This window comes from Sus scrofa, chromosome 1 (assembly GCF_000003025.6).
Source record: "Sus scrofa isolate TJ Tabasco breed Duroc chromosome 1, Sscrofa11.1, whole genome shotgun sequence".
NCBI lineage: Eukaryota > Metazoa > Chordata > Mammalia > Artiodactyla > Suidae > Sus > Sus scrofa.
Genome location: NC_010443.5, coordinates 37,159,195 through 37,177,726, shown reverse-complemented (window position 1 = coordinate 37,177,726; position 18,532 = coordinate 37,159,195). Strand labels below are relative to the sequence as shown.

The 18,532-nt window shown below is 41.9% G+C and overlaps 1 protein-coding gene across 11 annotated transcripts in view; it reads left to right on the top strand.

Annotated features, from left to right (window-relative positions):
- NCOA7 (nuclear receptor coactivator 7) overlaps positions 1 to 18,532 on the top strand; it is a 150,911-nt gene that overhangs the window by 16,987 nt on the left and 115,392 nt on the right. For 9 of the 11 annotated variants that reach the window (XM_005659211.3, XM_021088655.1, XM_021088639.1 and 6 more), the window contains one exon: positions 10,577 to 10,686. The exons of 1 other annotated variant lie outside the window; for it this stretch is intronic. In XM_005659211.3, the coding sequence (XP_005659268.1) occupies positions 10,637 to 10,686 (50 nt within the window). In that variant the 5' untranslated portion in view covers positions 10,577 to 10,636. Of the gene's footprint in view, positions 1 to 10,574; positions 10,687 to 18,532 lie in introns of those variants that run through there. One more of the 11 variants, XM_021088660.1, reaches the window with a different exon arrangement.

The following is an 18,532-nucleotide window of genomic DNA, read 5'->3' as shown; positions in this document are numbered from 1 at the left end:
AACCTCTAGTGGAATTTTTATAGAGTCATAATTTTGAGTTCTAAAAAGGACCTTCAGTTTTAGTTCTTAGAAAAAGGGGACATTTGTAACTTAATAAAGAAATGTTATTTTTATTTTATTTTACTTTTTTTTTTTTTCCTCGCTTTTTAGGGCCGCACCTGTGGCATATGGAAGTTCCCAGGCGAGGGGTCTAATCAGACTACAGCTACTGGCCTACGCCACAGCCACAGAAATGCCAGATCCGAGCCGCATCTGCGACAGCTCACAGCCACACCGGATCCTTAAGCCACTGAGCAAGGCCAGGGATTGAACCTGCAACCTCATGGTTCCCAGTCAGATTTGTCCATTGCGCCACAACAGGAGTGCCAAATGTTATTTTTTAAAAGAGCAAAATTCAGTTTTAAAATTCTGATTCTCTGTATTTACTAATTGCATTTTCACTGGAGAAATGATTGGGCTGGCAGAAGATTCCTTTCCAAAACAACGGAAACGAAAACATTGCCAACTGCTAAGGGAAATACTTCTGGCATGTTCAAAGTTATACATTACTTCTGTCCTTAAAACTTAAGAAGTTAGTGAATTAAGGGAATGTGGTTCCCACATAGCTCTTTGAAAATCTAATTCAGGCTAATCAGTGTGTTTGAAATGCATGGGGACATGTTCAGTGCTGTGCATTTATTAATGAATAGTAATGGATTAACTTGAATACAGTTTAGGATTGATGTCCTAAAGGATGGTTGACCGGAAAACTGGTGTTCACCTTCTTGTTCTTTTAATGGTGGGTGGATCCTGGAAGAACTAGGCAATTGATGTGCATATTCGGTAGAGTAGTAGAGTCTTACATTAGAGGCCTTTGTTAGTGGTTTTGACTTTGGCATCAGACAGAGCTGATCTTTCTGGCTCTAACTTCTCACCTGCAACCTCATGCTTCCTGGTCAGATTCATTGCCACTGCACCATGACAAGAACTCCTGAAGGAATTTTTGAAGTTAAAATTTTTTATATTAAAAAATAAAGATACTGGAGTTCCCTTCGCAGCTCAGCGGTTAACAAACCCGACTGGGAACCATGAGGTTGTGGGTTTGATCCCTGTCCTCGCTCAGTGGGTTAAGGATCCGACATTGCCATGAGCTGTGGTGTAGGTCGCAGACATAGCTTGGATCCCACGTTGCTATAGTTCTGGCATAGGCCAGCAGCTGTAGCTCGGATTTGACCCCTAGCCTGGCAACCTCCATATGCCTCAGGCGCAGACTTGAAAAGTAAAATGAAAAAAGATACGGTTTATCCATAGAACTTGACTTTACAGTAGTGGTTTTCAGTGTAGATTCACCCACCAGAATTCAGTTTGGTTGACATGGTTTTGGGGGAAGGGCCCTTGCTTTTAGTTGGGGGAAACAGAGGTGCCAGGTGCCCTGCAATGAGCAGGACAATTCTAGACAACACATACCTGTCCCTTATATTTGAGAATTTCATATCATCTCTAGGTCCTACATGAGTATTTATTGGGTCATTCTGAAGAAAAGAGAGATTGGTTCTAAATTACTATGTATTAGAAACATCTATTTGGTAATTATTCATAGCACTAGTTTTATTCTGATGTTCTGTGCACCCCCACCTCCCCATTACCCATCCCCTCCCAACCCCTCATCTTTGCTCTGTCATCTCCTGTACTTCTCTTATGTAATGAAGTTATTTCTCATCTCATTTCACCTGTAGCTAAACTTGTGCCTTATAAGTTGGTATAAGCCTTTGAGTATTTTGTTGTGTAATGAACTTGGGCCTGAGAACTTATTATTAAGAATGATTAACAGGAAGCTCCTGTTGTGACACAGCAGAAATGAATCTGACTAAGAACCATGAGGTTTCAGGTTTGATCCCTGGCCTCGCTCAGTGGGTTAAGGATCCAGCATTGCTGTGAGCTGTGGAGTAGGTCGCAGGCATGGCTCAGGTCCCCTGTTGCTGTGGCTGTGGTGTAGGCTGGCAGCTACAGCTCGGATTTGACCCCCTTGCCTGGGAACCTCCATATGCTGTGGGAGCAGCCCTAAAAAGAACAAAAGACAAAAAAAAAAAATTATAACTTACCTGTTATAAGTTACTTTTCTTTTGGCGTTATATTGATTTTTGAAACCTGGGAATTTATGTATTGTTATCACTTTCCTCTGGGGAATTACATCAGCTTCACAAAATTAAGTGTATGGGTAGGTTATATCATCTATGAACTTCATTTCAACATTATAATGGGCTTTTTTTTTTTCTTTTGTCATTTTAGGGCCACACCAGCAAGATATGAAAGTTCCCAGGCCGGGGGTTGAATCAGAGCTGTAGCTGCTGGCCTATACCACAGTCACAGCAGTGCAGAATCCAAGCCATGTCTGTAACCTACACCACAGCTCACGGCAATGCTGGATTCTTAACCCACTGAGCAAGGCCAGGGATCAAACCTGTGTCCACATGGATGCTAGTCAGATTCGTTTCTGCTGAGCCACAACAGGAACTCCTATAATGGGCATGTAATAAAATGTTTATATTCTACTGACCAGTGAAAAAGGTGGGGGTTTGGGGTACCAACCCTCCGTGTAGTTAAAAAAATGTGTATAACTTACAGTGGGCCCTCCATATATGCAATTCCTCTGTATCCACAGGTCGTCTAGTATTATTATAGTATATTTACTGAAAAATCTGATGGACCCACAAAGTTCAAATCCCTGTTGTTCAAGGGTCAGCCGTACTACTTTAGGGGTGGGGTGTTGGTTTTTGATAAGACGGAGAACTGCTAGTCTGCAGCCATCCCATGACATGGTCGTCCAGCTTGTGCTTGATCACGTTTGCACATTAGGAAGCTGCTGTCTCTGGAGGCAGGTGTTTGCATCAAGCCCTTCTGTTGAGCCAACCCCCCCCACCCCCCAATATCCGGTGCCTGGTCCTAGGTACACCCTTGAAGGTCTATTGGTACAAGCCTTAATCCTCTCCCAGGTAAGATCCTTGAGAGATTTGAGACTAGCTGTCATTTCATCTCAACTCTTTCCATGCCCAGCCTGACCAGATCCTTTGACTAATATTCTTAAAATTTAGTTTTTTGTTACTTAATCATTCTATTTGCTCCAGTTTCCTTATAGTTCTCCTGTGGTTGGAAACCCAGAGCTAAATGCAATACCTTGATGTATTCTAATCCTCAGTAAGGGTGGGATAGACCATCATAGTCTTTTTTATTAGGGGTTGATTGCACTAGTGTTTTTGGGGGGATGGATGTGGAACAGTGAAATCACACACTGGGTATATGGATCTTAGCGTCTCCTGAGAATGCCTATCTTACTCAAACCAATGCTAGGTTCTCCCTCTCTTTCATTCTTTAGCACATTGCCCAGGAATAGAGCCCAAAATTCATCTACAGACAGCTGACTTCTGTCTGAATCCAAACACTGTTATCCAGGATTGTATTTATCTCTCCAAAAAGTCTAATAAAGCCCCTATTTTCATTAAGTCAGTAGTAAATTTACTAATGAGGACAAAGCTTAAGAATGAATGCTGCATTACGTTGTTAACATCCTCCCTCCAGGCTAAGGATGAAGGCCAGCTCCCAGCTCTGGGTTGAGGCCAGTCAGTTGGTCAGCACATACTTCTTGGTACAATGGTTCAATGCTTGCCTTGATCCATCTAATCCTAGAAGCATCCATCCATGTCTGGGCCACATTTGTCAATCTTATTTGTAAGCAGATCAAGAGAAACTTATCAAGTAAGTGCCTTTTATCTACAGTTACACTGTGTCTACCTAATTTCCTTGATGCCCTAGCACAGTAACTATGTCCGAGAGGGAAATTAGGTCAATGTAATTTGGCTAAGTCACCGTTCCTTGAACTTCCTCCCCTCCACCAGCCCTGCACTCCAGCCACCCCAACCATGCAGGCCTCCCTGAGACTACACATGCCCTCCTCGTGGCTTGTACATCCTCATTCTGCCTGATGAGGTCAACCTCCTCTGTGTTCAGCATCAAATTCTATTCTTCATAGTCAGCTCTGGCCTCATCTGCAGGGGTGTCTCTGACCCTCCTTCCCTTCCTGGCAGAGTAGTTGCTTCCCCTCTGTGCTGGGTGGTTCCTTGTATCACCAGTGTCACCATTTGCTGCTCGTCTTCCTAGCCGATGGGTGTCAGTTGCCTATTGCACCTGAGCTTCCTGGCCTGTGAATGCCGCCTGCATCTTCGTTTTCTCCAGCAGAATACTTGGTCCATGGCAGATGCTTCAAAAAGAGATCTACTTGCTGTTGTTCTGCTGAATGGCTGGTTTTCTGTGAACAGCCTGGATCTCAGGGTTCACTGCTGCCTCTTCCAAGTCCTTGCCCTAAATTATTATGTCTAAAGTTTTGCTGGGGATCTATGATGATCTCCAGTGTATAATTTGCACACTCCCTTTTATAACTCTTGTTGAGAATTGAAATGTATTTGCCTCTTGTCAGGCTTTTGGCACTTTCCACCACATGTTCAACAATTCCTGACCCTGCCAGTGATGTTTTAGAAATGTCATTTGCACATTCTCTTCCTAGGGAGAATTTATGAAGTGATTGGTTTAGCCCAGAAATGGGTCTTCGTTTAGAGTACCTAGGAACTTTAATGAAATCCCGTACTCATCTTAGGTAAAAGGGCACCGAAACCCTCATTTATTTAATTCTTTTCAGGTCTAATTTCAATTCCCTAGACAAAGTGTAGTGGACTAAGGGTTGATGTGGTCTCCATGCATTTTGCCATCTATTGTCCCGTTCAGGCAGTAGACCACGGGCCTGTCCTTGATCATCACTTTGGTTTTTTTTGTTTGTTTTTTTGTTTGTTTTTTGTCTTTTTGCCATTTTCTTGGGCCGTTCTGTGGCATATGGAGGTTCCCAGGCTAGGGGTCAAATCGGAGCTGTAGCCGCCGGCCTATACCAGAGCCACAGCAACGCGGGACCCAAACCATGTCTGCAAACTACACCACAGCTCACAGCAACACCAGATCCTTAACCCACTGGGCAAGGCCAGGGATCGAACCTGCAGCCTCATGGTTCCTAGTTGGATTCATTAACCACTGTGCCACAACGGGAACTCCCGATCATCACTTTGATTCAGGCAAAACTTTTTCCATCTTTGTTGCTGTTAAGTTCTGTTTTCTGTTGCTTTGTTTCTGTGACACACATTTGTTTATCTGGGGGCATTATCTCCTAGATGGCTCGCCTTATATGTTTGTGATGCACTTTTGTTCTATTTCTATGTCTTTCTTCCCAGGTTTCTTGTTAAAGAGACTATTCAAATTTCTGAACTTTGGTTAATGCTGATATTTGAATGCCCTTTCTATGTTTAGATGGCTGTGTGGCTTTGAGAAAAACTACACATCTGTCATCTTTTAGTATAAATGAAGTATTTTCTAGGTGGAAATGTCTGCATACAAAGGTACATTTTAGTCTGTTCCTTATGTGGCCAAATTTAGTATGACCAAGCCTCAAAGCATGTTCTTGTCATTATTTCATTTGTATAATAGGAAACATGTTGTTGGGAAAACAAGTGATGGACATCACGGGTGCTCCAGTGTTTTTCTAGTCCCAACTGGTTGTATCTGAGTGAACAGAGCTGCAGCGTGTTAGAATGAAACCAAAAAGCCACTCTGGGCTGTGTGGGTCCACACTGGATTGCTGTAGTTAGGGGGTCTGATAGCACTGTCCTTAAATCTCTTCTAAGTAGTGTCATGAGGAGCATCAGACATTTGTTAATAATACAGAAAATTCTCTGTATTCCACACAGCTTTTATGAGGTAAGGACTCGTATTGACTTTTTTTTTTTTTTTTTTAAATAATGAACTGAATTTAGGTCTAAATTGACCATCCTGATTTAAGATCACAACAAGAAATGTTTAGAGAGAAGAAACATCTTGTGCTCCCCCATAAAATTCTTTTTGGCCTGTAATAAACTGTAAATGCAGGAGACTCTTATAATGCAGTATTTGGATGAGTCTAGGGTTTATTGATGTGAGGGAAAAGTCAACACTAAGTGAAAGAAGGGCTTTTAAGAAGCCCATTATAACCACATATAATGGAAAATGTAGTTCCCATTAGAGATTGATTTAGGGAGCTCCGGTTCTTCACTGAAGCGTGAAAGCTGCTGGGTGGTGCTCTGTGCAAATCATTTTTATAACATCCTTTGCCAGTCTCTTTCTGGTTAATCTGTTGGTGTGTCTGGATCTGAAAGGACCATATCTGTCTTGTTTAAGAAATATATACCTACCCAGAAATTTAAAAGAAACCAAAGATTAGGATATTTTTAATTTATCAAGTAGAAAATGGATAAAGAGCTCTGCCAGTTCTAAATGGACACAGCAGCACCAGATGTCAGTTCTTGGATCACTTAATCTTTTTCTCTCGTGCTTATTTTGTCAATATTTTTCCACTAGAACCAAATATTAGTTTCTGGCTCAGCCTGAAATATAAAAATTTTCCAATTAGATTGTTATGACTTCATTTTTATTCATGAGAGGAAATCTAATAAACAGAGATCATCACATATGGTGGCACGCAGGAGAGGAACTTTAAAATAAACCACCTGGCCCAGGGTGGGGTTGGAGAGCCAGGATTCTAATTCTTTCTGGAGTTTGAGAGAGCCTGGCTTGAGCCTCCCTTCCCCATTTCCAAGTAATTGTTAATTTGAGAGGAATCCTTGGGTTGATATCAGTCTGCCAAAAAATTGACCTTATCCCCAGGACTAGATTAGTTCCTCTTTGTGCTTTTGTGTGGAGTTTCCGCCTAGTTCTGCATTAGGTATTTAGGGAAGTATAAGGAAAATATGAAACATGGTGGTTTTTGACTTGAAGGAACTGTGGTTTGTTTGGGGCTGAGAAGGTGGAGTGAAGTGGCATTGTCAGCTAGCATATGGTTCAGCGCCTCACAGTCAGTGGTAGGTGACATGTGAAATAAACTCATAAGAAAGAGAGGGAAGGGCCTGCAAGTAATCAGGGAAGGCTTTGCAGCAGGATGGGGGCTTATGCTAGATCTGGTCAGAGAAGGAGTGTGGCAAGGCTACCTCAAGCTTGGGAAGAGAGTCAGGATTAAGGTACAGAGTAGGGGAGGAGCCCAGTGGGTTCAGGTCACAGTGTGAGAGGCTTGGACACTTGGCCAACATCTTTTCTTTTCCTTCTTTCATTGCTCAAATTATTTATTTATTTACCTACGTACTTATTCCAGGCCTGATTCTTTTTTTTTTTTTTTAAACTCAATGAATTTATTACATTTGTAGTTGTACAATGAGCATCACAATCCAATTTTATAGGATTTCCATCCCACAACCCCAGCTTATGCCCCCCCCATCATTGCCCACATTCTTGAATGAGTACCACCCCGATTCACTGAGGCACGGCTTCATTCCTGCTGCTCCACCTGGGAGGTCCTGTTGAAGGTCTCAATGAGCCCCTCCCTGCCTGTGGCCAGGTACCTTTGTCTTAACCTGTAGAATCTATGCCAAGGCATCAGATGCTGCTGATTCCAGGCCACTTTTCCTAGATTATCTCTAAATGCTTTCTGGCCCCAAAAGGTTATCAAAAGGCATTGAAATGTACACCAAACCAGATTTAAATCCCTGCTCCACCATAGCTGGTAATGTTGAACTTGGGAAATTAGTGTCTCTCAGCCTCAGTTTAAGGGAAGTAAAGATACCTACGTCGTAATGTGGGTGTTAGGATAAAAAGAAAGGACACTCGGATCTGTTGGAATAATGACATGGCAAGCAGGCATCACCGCTGCTTCCTTTTCCCAGCTCAGAGGCTACTCTCCCCGTCTTACCTAATGTGTCTTGCCCTTTCATGTTCGTACGTATGCTCGGTGTCCCCTCTGTCTGGAATGCTGTCTCTCTTTATTCGTTACCGATTGAAATCCTCACCACGCTGGAAGGTTGACTTTGTCACCTCAGTCAAAATGGAACTTAGTGTCTTCTGGATTCTGAGTGTTAATTCTTTGGACAGCTCACGGTTACTAACCCTACATTTTAGTTAACTGGCACACATCTTATTTTCCGTACTGGTTGGTAAATTCCTTGAGGGCGGCACCATGTCAAGGATGCAGAGATAAACCAGTAGCAATTGAGACCTTGTCCCCCATTGTTTCCATGTAGGGCCTTGGGTACAGTAGTTCTGCATGCAGGGTGTTCTCCTCATTGTAGTGTTTTTTTCTTTTTCCTTAACTTCCGCCATGTGCTGATAATTTCTAATTCTTTTTCTCAAGCCCTCCCTGCACTCCTGTGCTTTCCATGAAACCAAACATCTGGTGAATACCTGCACCTGACTATTCCGTGGACATTCAGAGGCAACATGTCCAAATCCGATCTTTCATCTAGCTCTGCTCCCCCATCCCACACACATGCCCCCTTCCTAGATTGTGCCCTATCTGTGGTATCACAGTCTACCCAGTCCCTAAATAGAAACTTGGAGGGCATTTGTCATTCCTTCCTGTTCCCTATTGTCTACATGGAATGAGTCACCCAAACTGGACTCATTTGCCTTCTAAATATTTTTTGAAGTCATGGCCCCTCTTACTGTGTCCAGTACTGCTGGCCTAAGTGTGGGCCTTGCTCTCTCAACTCATATTACTGTAATATCTTTCTAATAGGTCTGTTCACCCTGCTGTGATCCTCTCGAGTCCATCTTCTGTCATTGTGCCTCTTACACTCCCTCCCTCCCTTTGGTAATGTCTGCTGGGTCAGCATAACCACTTAGTGACACAGGTGCTCCAGATGTACAGCGAAGGCAGTGGGCAGCACACAGTGCATGGAGAGGGTGAAGTGCAAGCTCTTTGGCAGCATGGCCCTCGTCCTGCCCGTGTCTTCATCCTCAACTCCCACTGTTGCCCTGCTTCACAGTTGATCCTGGAGCAGCAGAGTGATATTGTGTTTTCTTGCTTTTGTCCAAGCTGGACCTGCTTCCTATACCCTGTAACTAGGAACCCATACTCTCTTTCAGATCTTGAGTGGGGTGGGCCCTGCATAAGGCTAAGTGTTCTTCCTCTAGGCTCTGTGCCTTCTCCATAGCAGTTCGTATCCCAATGACCTGAAATCCTAAGTGTCTCCTTCACAAAACAGTCCATTCCATTAGGGCAAATATCATGTCTTATTTATCTCTGGTCTCTGATACTTATCACAGTACCTTTCTTGGAATGTGTATTGTGAATTCAGTTGTTTATGGAGTTGAAATGAATTAGTAACTAATTTTGATTGATGAACATTCTTTGCTTTCACTTTGAGACCCATTCAGGGTAAAAAAGCAGTTAAGGAAAGGTTAATGCTCCGCAGAAAATTTAGATTAGTGAATCAGGCAGTAAGTAGACATCGGTAATTTTTTTTTTTTTTTAACCTTTTTAGGGCCTTGCCTGTGGCATATGGAAATTCCCAGGCTGGGGGTTGAATTGGAGCCTCAGCTGCTGACCTGTACCACAGCCATAGCAACTTGGGATCCGAGCTGCATCTGTAGCCTACACCACAGCTCATGGCAGCGCTGGATCCTCAACCAACTGAGCGAGGCCAGGGATCGAACCCCTATCCTCATGGCTTCTAGTTGGATTCTTAACCTGCTGAGCCACAACAGGAACTACAGCATTGGAAATTTTTGAGCAGAGGCATGTCCTGATGAAAGTGGTATTTAAGGAAGATTGATCTGGAGACAACCTCTTATTATAGGTTTAAACTGGGTTGCTCCTGGGAAACACAGGTGAGGATTGCAGGGGTGGGAGAGGAGGAGGGCAGGAGGCTCATGTCTAAAGCCCTTCTGAAGAATAGCTTCCTGGGGCTTTGTATTTTTTTTTTTTTTTGTCTTTTGTCCTTTTAGGGCCACGCCCACGGCATATGGAGATTCCCAGACTAGGGGTCTAATTGGAGCTGTTGCTTCCAACCTACGCCACAGGCACAGCAACACCAGATCCGAGCCACATCTGTAACCTACACCACAGCTCACGACAACACAGGATCCTTAACCCACTGTGTGAGGCCTGGGATCGAACCCGAAACATCCTGGTTCCTGGTCGGATTCGTTTTCGCTGCACTGCGACGGGAACTCCTGGGGCTTTGTACTTTTATTTCCACATTTGCTCAAGTGGGATGTACTCATTGGCATGTTTCCAAAATAAAACACATGATGTTATTTTTATTTTTGAAGAAAAAGCATTCTTGTAAAATGCCAAAGTGATCCATCATTACTTATGAGACATGTTTGTCATTAGTGGCTTGAAAAGAGTGAATTAAAAAAAAAAAAAATTAGCTCCTGCACAGCTAGCCCCAGAACTTCCAAAGTCAGTGATTTTTGTTTTAGCACATTTTGAAATAATTGTTAATTAGGAGGAAAATGCTTCAGTTTATTTTCCTGGGCACTTTTTATTTTACAGTTTGACACCTCTGTTCTAATTGTAGTTTCCTGACCCCTCTTTTCCTGCAGGGGCATTTGTGTTTCATGTATGCTCATGTGACTGTGCTTACTGGTTAAAGTTTAGCTTCCATTTGTTGGGGCCATGTAATTCTACTCTGCTTAATTCTTCACATTGGCCATTATAAACTACTTAATTTAAGGTCATTTTTTTTTATTACAGGGTTATGACTCATTGATTAAAAAGGACTTTCCAAATACTTTGCACTTTTGATAGCATATTATGGATACCAAGGAGGAGAAGAAGGAACGGAAACAAAGTTATTTTGCTCGGTAAGCATTTGTTTTGCAAAATTATATAAGTACTTAAAAATTTTTTTGAGGGGACTTTGTCCTTAAGTGTTACTTGGCATTTTGTGATTTGTGACCATTCATAAACAGAGAAGATAATTGGTAGAAGTTAGATATACTTCATTTCATCTTTTCTCTAATTTACACTAGAGAAATAACATTTATTTCTTCTCTTTACACCTTTGACAGTTCTCTCAGGTCAGTGCTGCTCAGGGAATCTAGTGATCATTATGCACTAGAACTGCAGATTGCTGAGAATCTCATGTTTAGCCATTGACATTGCATTTTAAATCCTAAGGACTTAGTTCCTGCTGCTCTGTGGCTTAATTAGCTGAGCTATATTAAAAAATTTATGACATATTTAAAGCTTATGACTGCATGGGCAGTTCATTATGAAGAAGTATCTTTGCAGGTAAATTTTGGATGAAATTGTATCATTAGAGTCCTTGTGATTTTTAAAGCTTCAACTTGTCCAACATACATACATGTGTTGGTGTCTGAATAGAAGCAATCTAGTGTTGACTGGTTACCATTTACAGATTTAAACATCTCTGTGGCAGCCACTCACTAATCAAAATAACATAAATGGTATGCTAAAACATGTATAAATCATTTTGATGGCTGGAATGTTCAGACTCAGAGCGAGAACAGAGGCTTGAAATGGTCATTATAGTCTCCCAAACTGAACCATTTTTTAAGAAATGAATTCAGCCTCGCCACATCCGCAACCGCCTGTCTATGCTTGTTAAAGATGCATTTCCTATTTTACAAATATAAATCTTGGAAACCAAAAACCAAAGTTTTTTGTTGAGGTTTTTCTCCAGAAATTAAGTTAGCTTTTTGATTGTTAATGGGAAAACAAAGGGAATGAACATTTAAGGAACCACTGTGTGACAAGTACTTCACTTACTAACTTTACTTTCTTCACAATAAACTTTTTCTGAAATAGGTTTTCCCCATTTTACTGATGAAATAACTCAGAAAGTGTTTTCTCCATTTTATATAGTGTAAGAGTCAATATTCCTTTTTTTTTTTTGTCTTTTTGCCTTTTTCTAGGGCTGTTCCCTCAGCATATGGAGGTTCCTGGGCTGGGGTCTTATTGGAGCTGTAGCCGCCGGCCTACGTCACAATTAAATTAAATTTGCTTCTCCATCTTAACCCACTGCACCACAGCAAGAAATCCTAAAAGTACATTTTTTTTTTCGTTTTTTAACGTTTTATTGAAGTATAGTTGATTGACCATGTTGTGATAATTTCTTTTTCTTTTCTTTTCTTTCTTTATTTATTTTGTCTTTTTGCCTTTCCTAGGGCCGCTCCCAAGGCATATGGAGGTTCCCAGGCTAGGGGTGGAATCAGAGCTGTAGCTGCTGGCCTACACCACAGCCACAGCAACGTGGGATCTGAGCCGCGTCTGCAACCTACACCGCAGCTGACGGCAATGTGGATCCTTAACCCACTGAGCAACGCCAGGGATCGAACCTGCAACCTCATGGTTCCTAATCGGATTCGTTAACCACTGAGCCATGAGAGGAACTCCGAGAGTCAATATTCAAATATAAGGTTATATCCAAAGGACATTTGTCACTTGGTATTGGTAAACCATAAATAAGAGTTTTGGGAAAGCAAGAGTTAAACTACTAATTGTAAGGAATTATTTTCCCGTTTAGGATCACAGAGAGTAGCAAGATTGGGGAAGGAAGAAATCAGGCATCTAATGGGTGAAACATAGAAAGTTAGGACACTTACAATGAATTAAAACTATATAGTGATTTTCAAAAATGTCTATTTTGAGGTAATTATAGATTCTCATGTAGTTCTTTTTTTTTCTTTTTTTCATTTTTGATTCATATGTAGTTCTAAGAAATAATACAGAGATATCTTATACCCTTCATTCAGTTTCTCATCTTACATAACTATCATATAATAAATATCACAACTCAGAAGTTGAAATTGATACAATCCACTGATCTTATTCAGATTTTGCCAGGTTTATAAGTGCTCATTTATGTGTGAGTGTGTGTGTGTATGTATTTAGTTCTGCTCAGTTTTATTACATGGAGATTTGTGTGGCCACCATCACAGACAAGAAACATAACAGTTCCATCAAAGAGCTATTTTCACCTCCTTCCTTCTGCTCATCACTCCTGACAACCACTAATCTGTTCTCCATTTCTATAGCTTGTCATTTCAAAAAGACTATATTCATGCAGTCATACAGTATCTAACCTTTTGAGATTGGGTTTTTTCACTTAGCTGAGTTCCCTTAGTATATTAGTCTATTCAGACTGGTCTAACAAAATACCACAGACTGAATGGCTTATAAGCAACAACAATTTATTGCTCACAGTTCTGGTGGCTGGAAGTCCAAGGTCAGGGTGCCATCATGGTCAGGTTCTATATCTGGTGAAAACCCTCTTCGTGGTTCATCAAAGGCCCTCTTCTCACTGTACCCTCACGTGGTGAAAAGGGCAAGACCTCTTTCATAAGTGCACTAATCCCAGTCATAAGAGTTCTCCCCTCATGGCCTAATCACCTCCCAAAGGCCTGTACCTCCTAATACCATCACATTGGGCATAAGGTTCCAAAGTATGAAGTTTTGGGAGACACAGACATTCAGCTCATAGCATTTGAGATCTGGCCAAGGTGTTGCAAGTATCAATAGTTTGTTCCTTTTTCTTACTGGATGTATCAAAATTTTTAAACCATTCACCCACCGAAGGACATTTGGGTTGTTTCCAGCTTGGGACTATTACAAATAAAGCTAGGATCATTTGTGTAAAAATGTTTTGTGTGTGAATATCAGTTTCAATTTATCTGGGATAAATGCCCAGTGGAATAGCTGAGTCAAATGATAAGGATATGTTTAATTTTGTAAGAAACTTCCAGACTCTTTTCTAGAGTGACTATACCATTTTCCATTCCTTCTTACCAGCAGTGTATAAATGATCCAGTTTCTTGGCATCCTTGTCAGCATTTGGTATTGTCACTCTTATTTGAACCATACTTATAGGTTTGTAGTGACATCTCATTGTGATTTTAGTTTGCATTTCTTTAATGACTAATGAAGTTGAACATCTTTTCACGTGGTATCCATCTTCTTTAATGCAATGTCTTTTCATGTCATTTGCCTGGGTTCAAGCTGGCTTGTTTATTCTCCTATTGGGCAGTGTTGAGAGTTTTTTATACAGACTAGAAATGAGTCCTTTGATATGTGGTTTGCCAATATTTTCTTTCAGTTTGTGGCTTTTCAAACAGAGTCTTTGCAAAGCAAAAGTTTTTAATTTTGATGTAATTCAGTTTATTAGTTTCTCCTTTTATGGATTATGCTTTGGGCATTAAGTCTAACAACCCTTTGCCCAGCCCTAGGTCCTGAAGATTTTCTTTCATTTTTTTCTAAACATATGCAGTATTGTGTTTCATGTTTAAGTTGGTGATTCATCTTGTGTTAGGTTTTATATAAGATGTGAATTTAGATCAGGGTTCTTTTTTACTTACGGATGTTCTACATAGTGATTCCAAAAGCTCTAGCACCTTCTCAGTCTGCATCCGAACTGATTCTGATAGTAAGAGTGACCTTGGTTCATGAAAACCTACTCAGTTGTTCCTAAAATGTAGAGTGAGGGGGCTGCTTAAGCTGAGAATGCAAGATGAAAGAACAGCGTAGTTATTTCAACTCAGAAATGCACGATTTAATTGTCATGCTTGCCTTGACCTTTTGTGAAGATTAGCAGTGAAAAAGAAAAACATATCCGAAGGAATGTCACTTCAGGAGCATGGGGATAGCAGGACAAGGCCAACAATCAGTGGTACTATTAAAATAGTAAATCACCATGATTAATTACGAGGAAATGAGAGAAAGATTGAGAAAAGATAAACTTGCAGTTTGGCTATTAGAATGCATCAAGCTACTGAAAGCAAAAACAAACAAACAAACATTATCAGAAAAGAGGCAGCCCAAGTGATTAAAGCTTTTCAAATGCCTCTGACTTAATTCCATAAAGTGGAATTACCAACAGAACCTGCTTAAAAGCCAGCCTGTGACAACCTAGGGCAGTTTGCTCTGTGGCATGTACCCATGCAAGAGCTCCAGGGAGAAATGTAAAGTCAGGAAAGGGTTAGGCCAAACCCATACGGCCGCACCACGTTGCACAAATCTCTACTGGTGTGCAGAGGAGAGCAAAGGGAAGATTTGCCCTGATTTTTGCCTGCTACCGCAGTATGTATCAGAAATCCTAAAAACTGCTTTTAAACTCTCCCCCCCACAACCCCATCTCTTTTCCTTCCTGAGTAGTTAGTCTCTGTTTTCCTATTGCCCTCTTTTACCCTGTGGTTTCATAAACATTGTATGATTGTGTTTAGTAAATAATCCTTTATCTACCTGCTTTGCTGATGGTTCTCTCTCTCTCTGATAACATCGTTAACATCAAACTAAAGTTAAGTTTCAGAGTTCCCATTGTGGCTCAGGGGTTAACAAACCCAACTAGTGTCCATATAGAAGCAGGTTCAGTCCCTGGCCTTACTCAATGGATTAAGAATCCTGTGTTGCTGTGACTGTGGCGTAGGCCCCTGTGGCTGTAGCTGTGGCCCCTGTGGCTGTGGTGTAGGCTGGCAGCTACAGCTCCAATTTGATGCCTGCCTGGGAACCTCCATATGCTGTGGCTGAGACCCTAATAAATAAATAAACAAATAAGTAAATGAATAAATAAAAAGTTAAGTTTCGGAGTTTCCGTGGTGGTGCAGCGGACATGAATCCAACTAGGAACCAAGAAATTGTGGGTTCGATCCCAGGCCTCGCTCAGTGGGTTAAGGATCCAGTGTTGCCGTGAATGGTGGTATAGATCGCAGACACAGCTCGGATCTGGCATTGCTGTGGCTGTGGCGTAGGCCAGCGGCTACAGCTCCAATTGGACCCCTAGCCTGGGAACCTCCACATGCTGCAGGTGTGGCCCTAAAAAGATAAAAGACAAAAAAAAAAAAAGGAAAAAAAAAAAAAAAACCAAAAAGTTAAGTTTCAAAGACCTTATCTTAATAATTTTGGATTGAAACTCCTGATTTGAGGATCACCTAATAGTTGCTTTCTATTGCTTTATCTTGAAATATGCCTGTGCATCCCTAAATGGAAGTGTGCATTAGCATCACTACTAGATAATCTCTTCTGTTATCAGCCCTAAGGAATTTTCAGCATCTCCTGGCCTTGGCCCACCTCATTTTCAGCATTTTTAGTGGTTTTTTTTTTTTTTTTTTTTTTTGTCTTTTTGCCATTTCTTGGGCTGCTCCCTCGGCAATATGGAGGTTCCCAGGCTAGGGGTCTAATCAGAGCTGTAGCCACCAGCCTACGCCAGAGCCACAGCAACGCGGGATCCGAGCTTTGTCTGCGACCTACACCACAGCTCACGGCAACACCGGATCGTTAACCCACTGAGCAAGGGCAGGAATCAAACCTGCAACCTCTTGGTTCCTTGTCGGATTCGTTAACCACTGCGCCACGACGAGAACTCCAGCATTTTTAGTGTTTTGTATGAGTTGTTTGTTCCATATCAAATGATTCATGAGACATTATCCCATACTTTTGTGAATAATTTGTGTATACAAAATTAGTATATGTGTATATTATCAGTATATTATATACTAATATTCTTGACTAATATACTTGACAGGTCTTGAAACCAAATGAAAAACCAAATTATTAAAGCAAGTACTTTATTCTTAAAGTACTTTCTGTACTATCCTCCAGCATGATCATTATCCACCATGGCCGCTGCTCCCTCTTCCTTCCCTCGTCCTTAGAATGCAGGTACTTTTTTCAGAGTGACATGGGGGCTCTCCTCTTCCACACTCATTTTGACATTGTTTGGCAGCTGCACACTTTAGAACCCTTTTAGTGATTTTTGTGTGGGTCCCTTTGTGCTCTTTGTATATGTGTTTGAAAATTCTTTCAAAAGGTGTTTTTTCAGGATCAGAGCTTAATTTAGTATATCAAAAAAAATTTTTTTTTTTGTCAACCCAGAGTGGTGTTTTGTAGACTTACCTTTCTGCTGACAGGTCTGAGAGAGCCTGTGATGAGACACTGATGTTAGAAGTCATCAGAGACTGTGTGGTCCTTGTGGGTCCTGCTATCCTAGGCTTGCCGCCCCCTCCCTGCCCCTTCCCTGATTGTCAGGAAAAACAGGACTGCTGCTGTGTCTGCTCTCCTCTTACCCACCCACCCATGGCCTTCAGAGAGTGGTATGCAGTGGGGAGGGAGATGATTTTCTTCTTTTTGCTTCATTGCCCCACAATTCCCAAAGGATGCAGCATATAGAACACTTCTTAGCTCCTGTCCCCACTTCCCTGGCGCCTCCCACTTGATCTCCAGCCTCTGCCCCAGCAATTCTTCAATCCTGGTCCTCTGACCCATTAGCAGAATGCCTCGTGTTTAAACATCCCCCCAATGGATACATTGGCTAAGCTTTCTGAATTTCACCCTGCATTTCTTCAATTGTTAAGTGTGGCTGATAATAAACCACTAACAAAATGGCTTTATTTATTTTTTATTTTTTCAGTCTTTTTAGGGCTGCACCTGTGACATATGGAGGTTCCCAGACGAGGAGTCATATCAGAGCTGTAGCCGCTGGCCTATGCCACAGCAACGCAGGATCTGAGCTGGCATTTGCAACCTACACCACAGCTCATGGCAACGTTGGATCCTTAACCCACTGAGCAAGGTCAGGGATCAAACCCACAACCTCATGGTTCCTAGTCGGATTCGTTAACCACTGAGCCACGAGGGGAACTCCCAAAATGGCTTTAAAGAAGGAAGTCTCTCAGCCCAGAGCTGAGAGGACCAGAGAGGAGAGGCCCAAATGGGACACAGCAAGGAGGTCCAGAACTGAACCAGAGCTGGCCCCTTGTCCACACTGATGGAGACCTCTTCTTCAGGGAGGAGTATCTGGAATCTGATATTTGAACCCACTGGATAGTCTTTTTGTTAAGTATACGCAGTCAACTATGTAGCTCTCATTTAAACCAAACCAAGATGGCTGTGAAGGTTGAGGTACCATAGAGTGCCTGGCACAGCGAGTACTGAATCATTCCTTTAAAGACAGTTCATTTCTGACCTTTCTCCTATTGCTACCTGCACCTTCATCTTCACCCAAAAGAATCCTTACCACTCCCACCTCATGGGCTGTTCCTCTTCAGATAGATCAGGGAGCAAAGGGCTATTACTATAGACCAAAGTGGAATCGGTTTCCCAAAAGTATATTTTGAGACCAAGTTAGGTTCTGGAATATGAGGGGCATTTAGGTAGTCTAGGAGGCTTTGAAAAATCTCTGGCACCCTTTTATTTACCAGTTGGACCCTAAGTTCATGAGGAAGAGGTGTCAATTATGGGTTGGCCCTAGACCAGGGTGCTTTATGTGTATTAACTGCTAATCAGTCTCACTGCTGGGGTTGTGTGACATAATCTCTTGTCTCATGGCAGAGACACACCTCAGCCCCAGAGAGCTGGGCTGGTTATCTTTAGCCATGAGCAGCGTTTTACCCCAGTGTGCAGTATGAAGTATTTTTCCTCTTTTGTGCATGTTTTGATATGCAAAGAGTTAGGAGAATTCATCCATAGTTTGGATCTTTAATCTTTATATCAAGTCTCTGATATATAAAAATTTTCATCCCCAAATAGGATTTGACTCCTGTGGAAATTTGGACTCAGAGGGGTTGGTGGGTGAGGCAGCATTTGCACCCAGCTCTGTCCTCTCCCGTTCAGAGCATGTGCTCTGGATGCTGTCCAGGGCCATGTGGCAACTCAGTGGCAGAGGGGGCCCCATAGATACAAGTTATCTGACCTGCT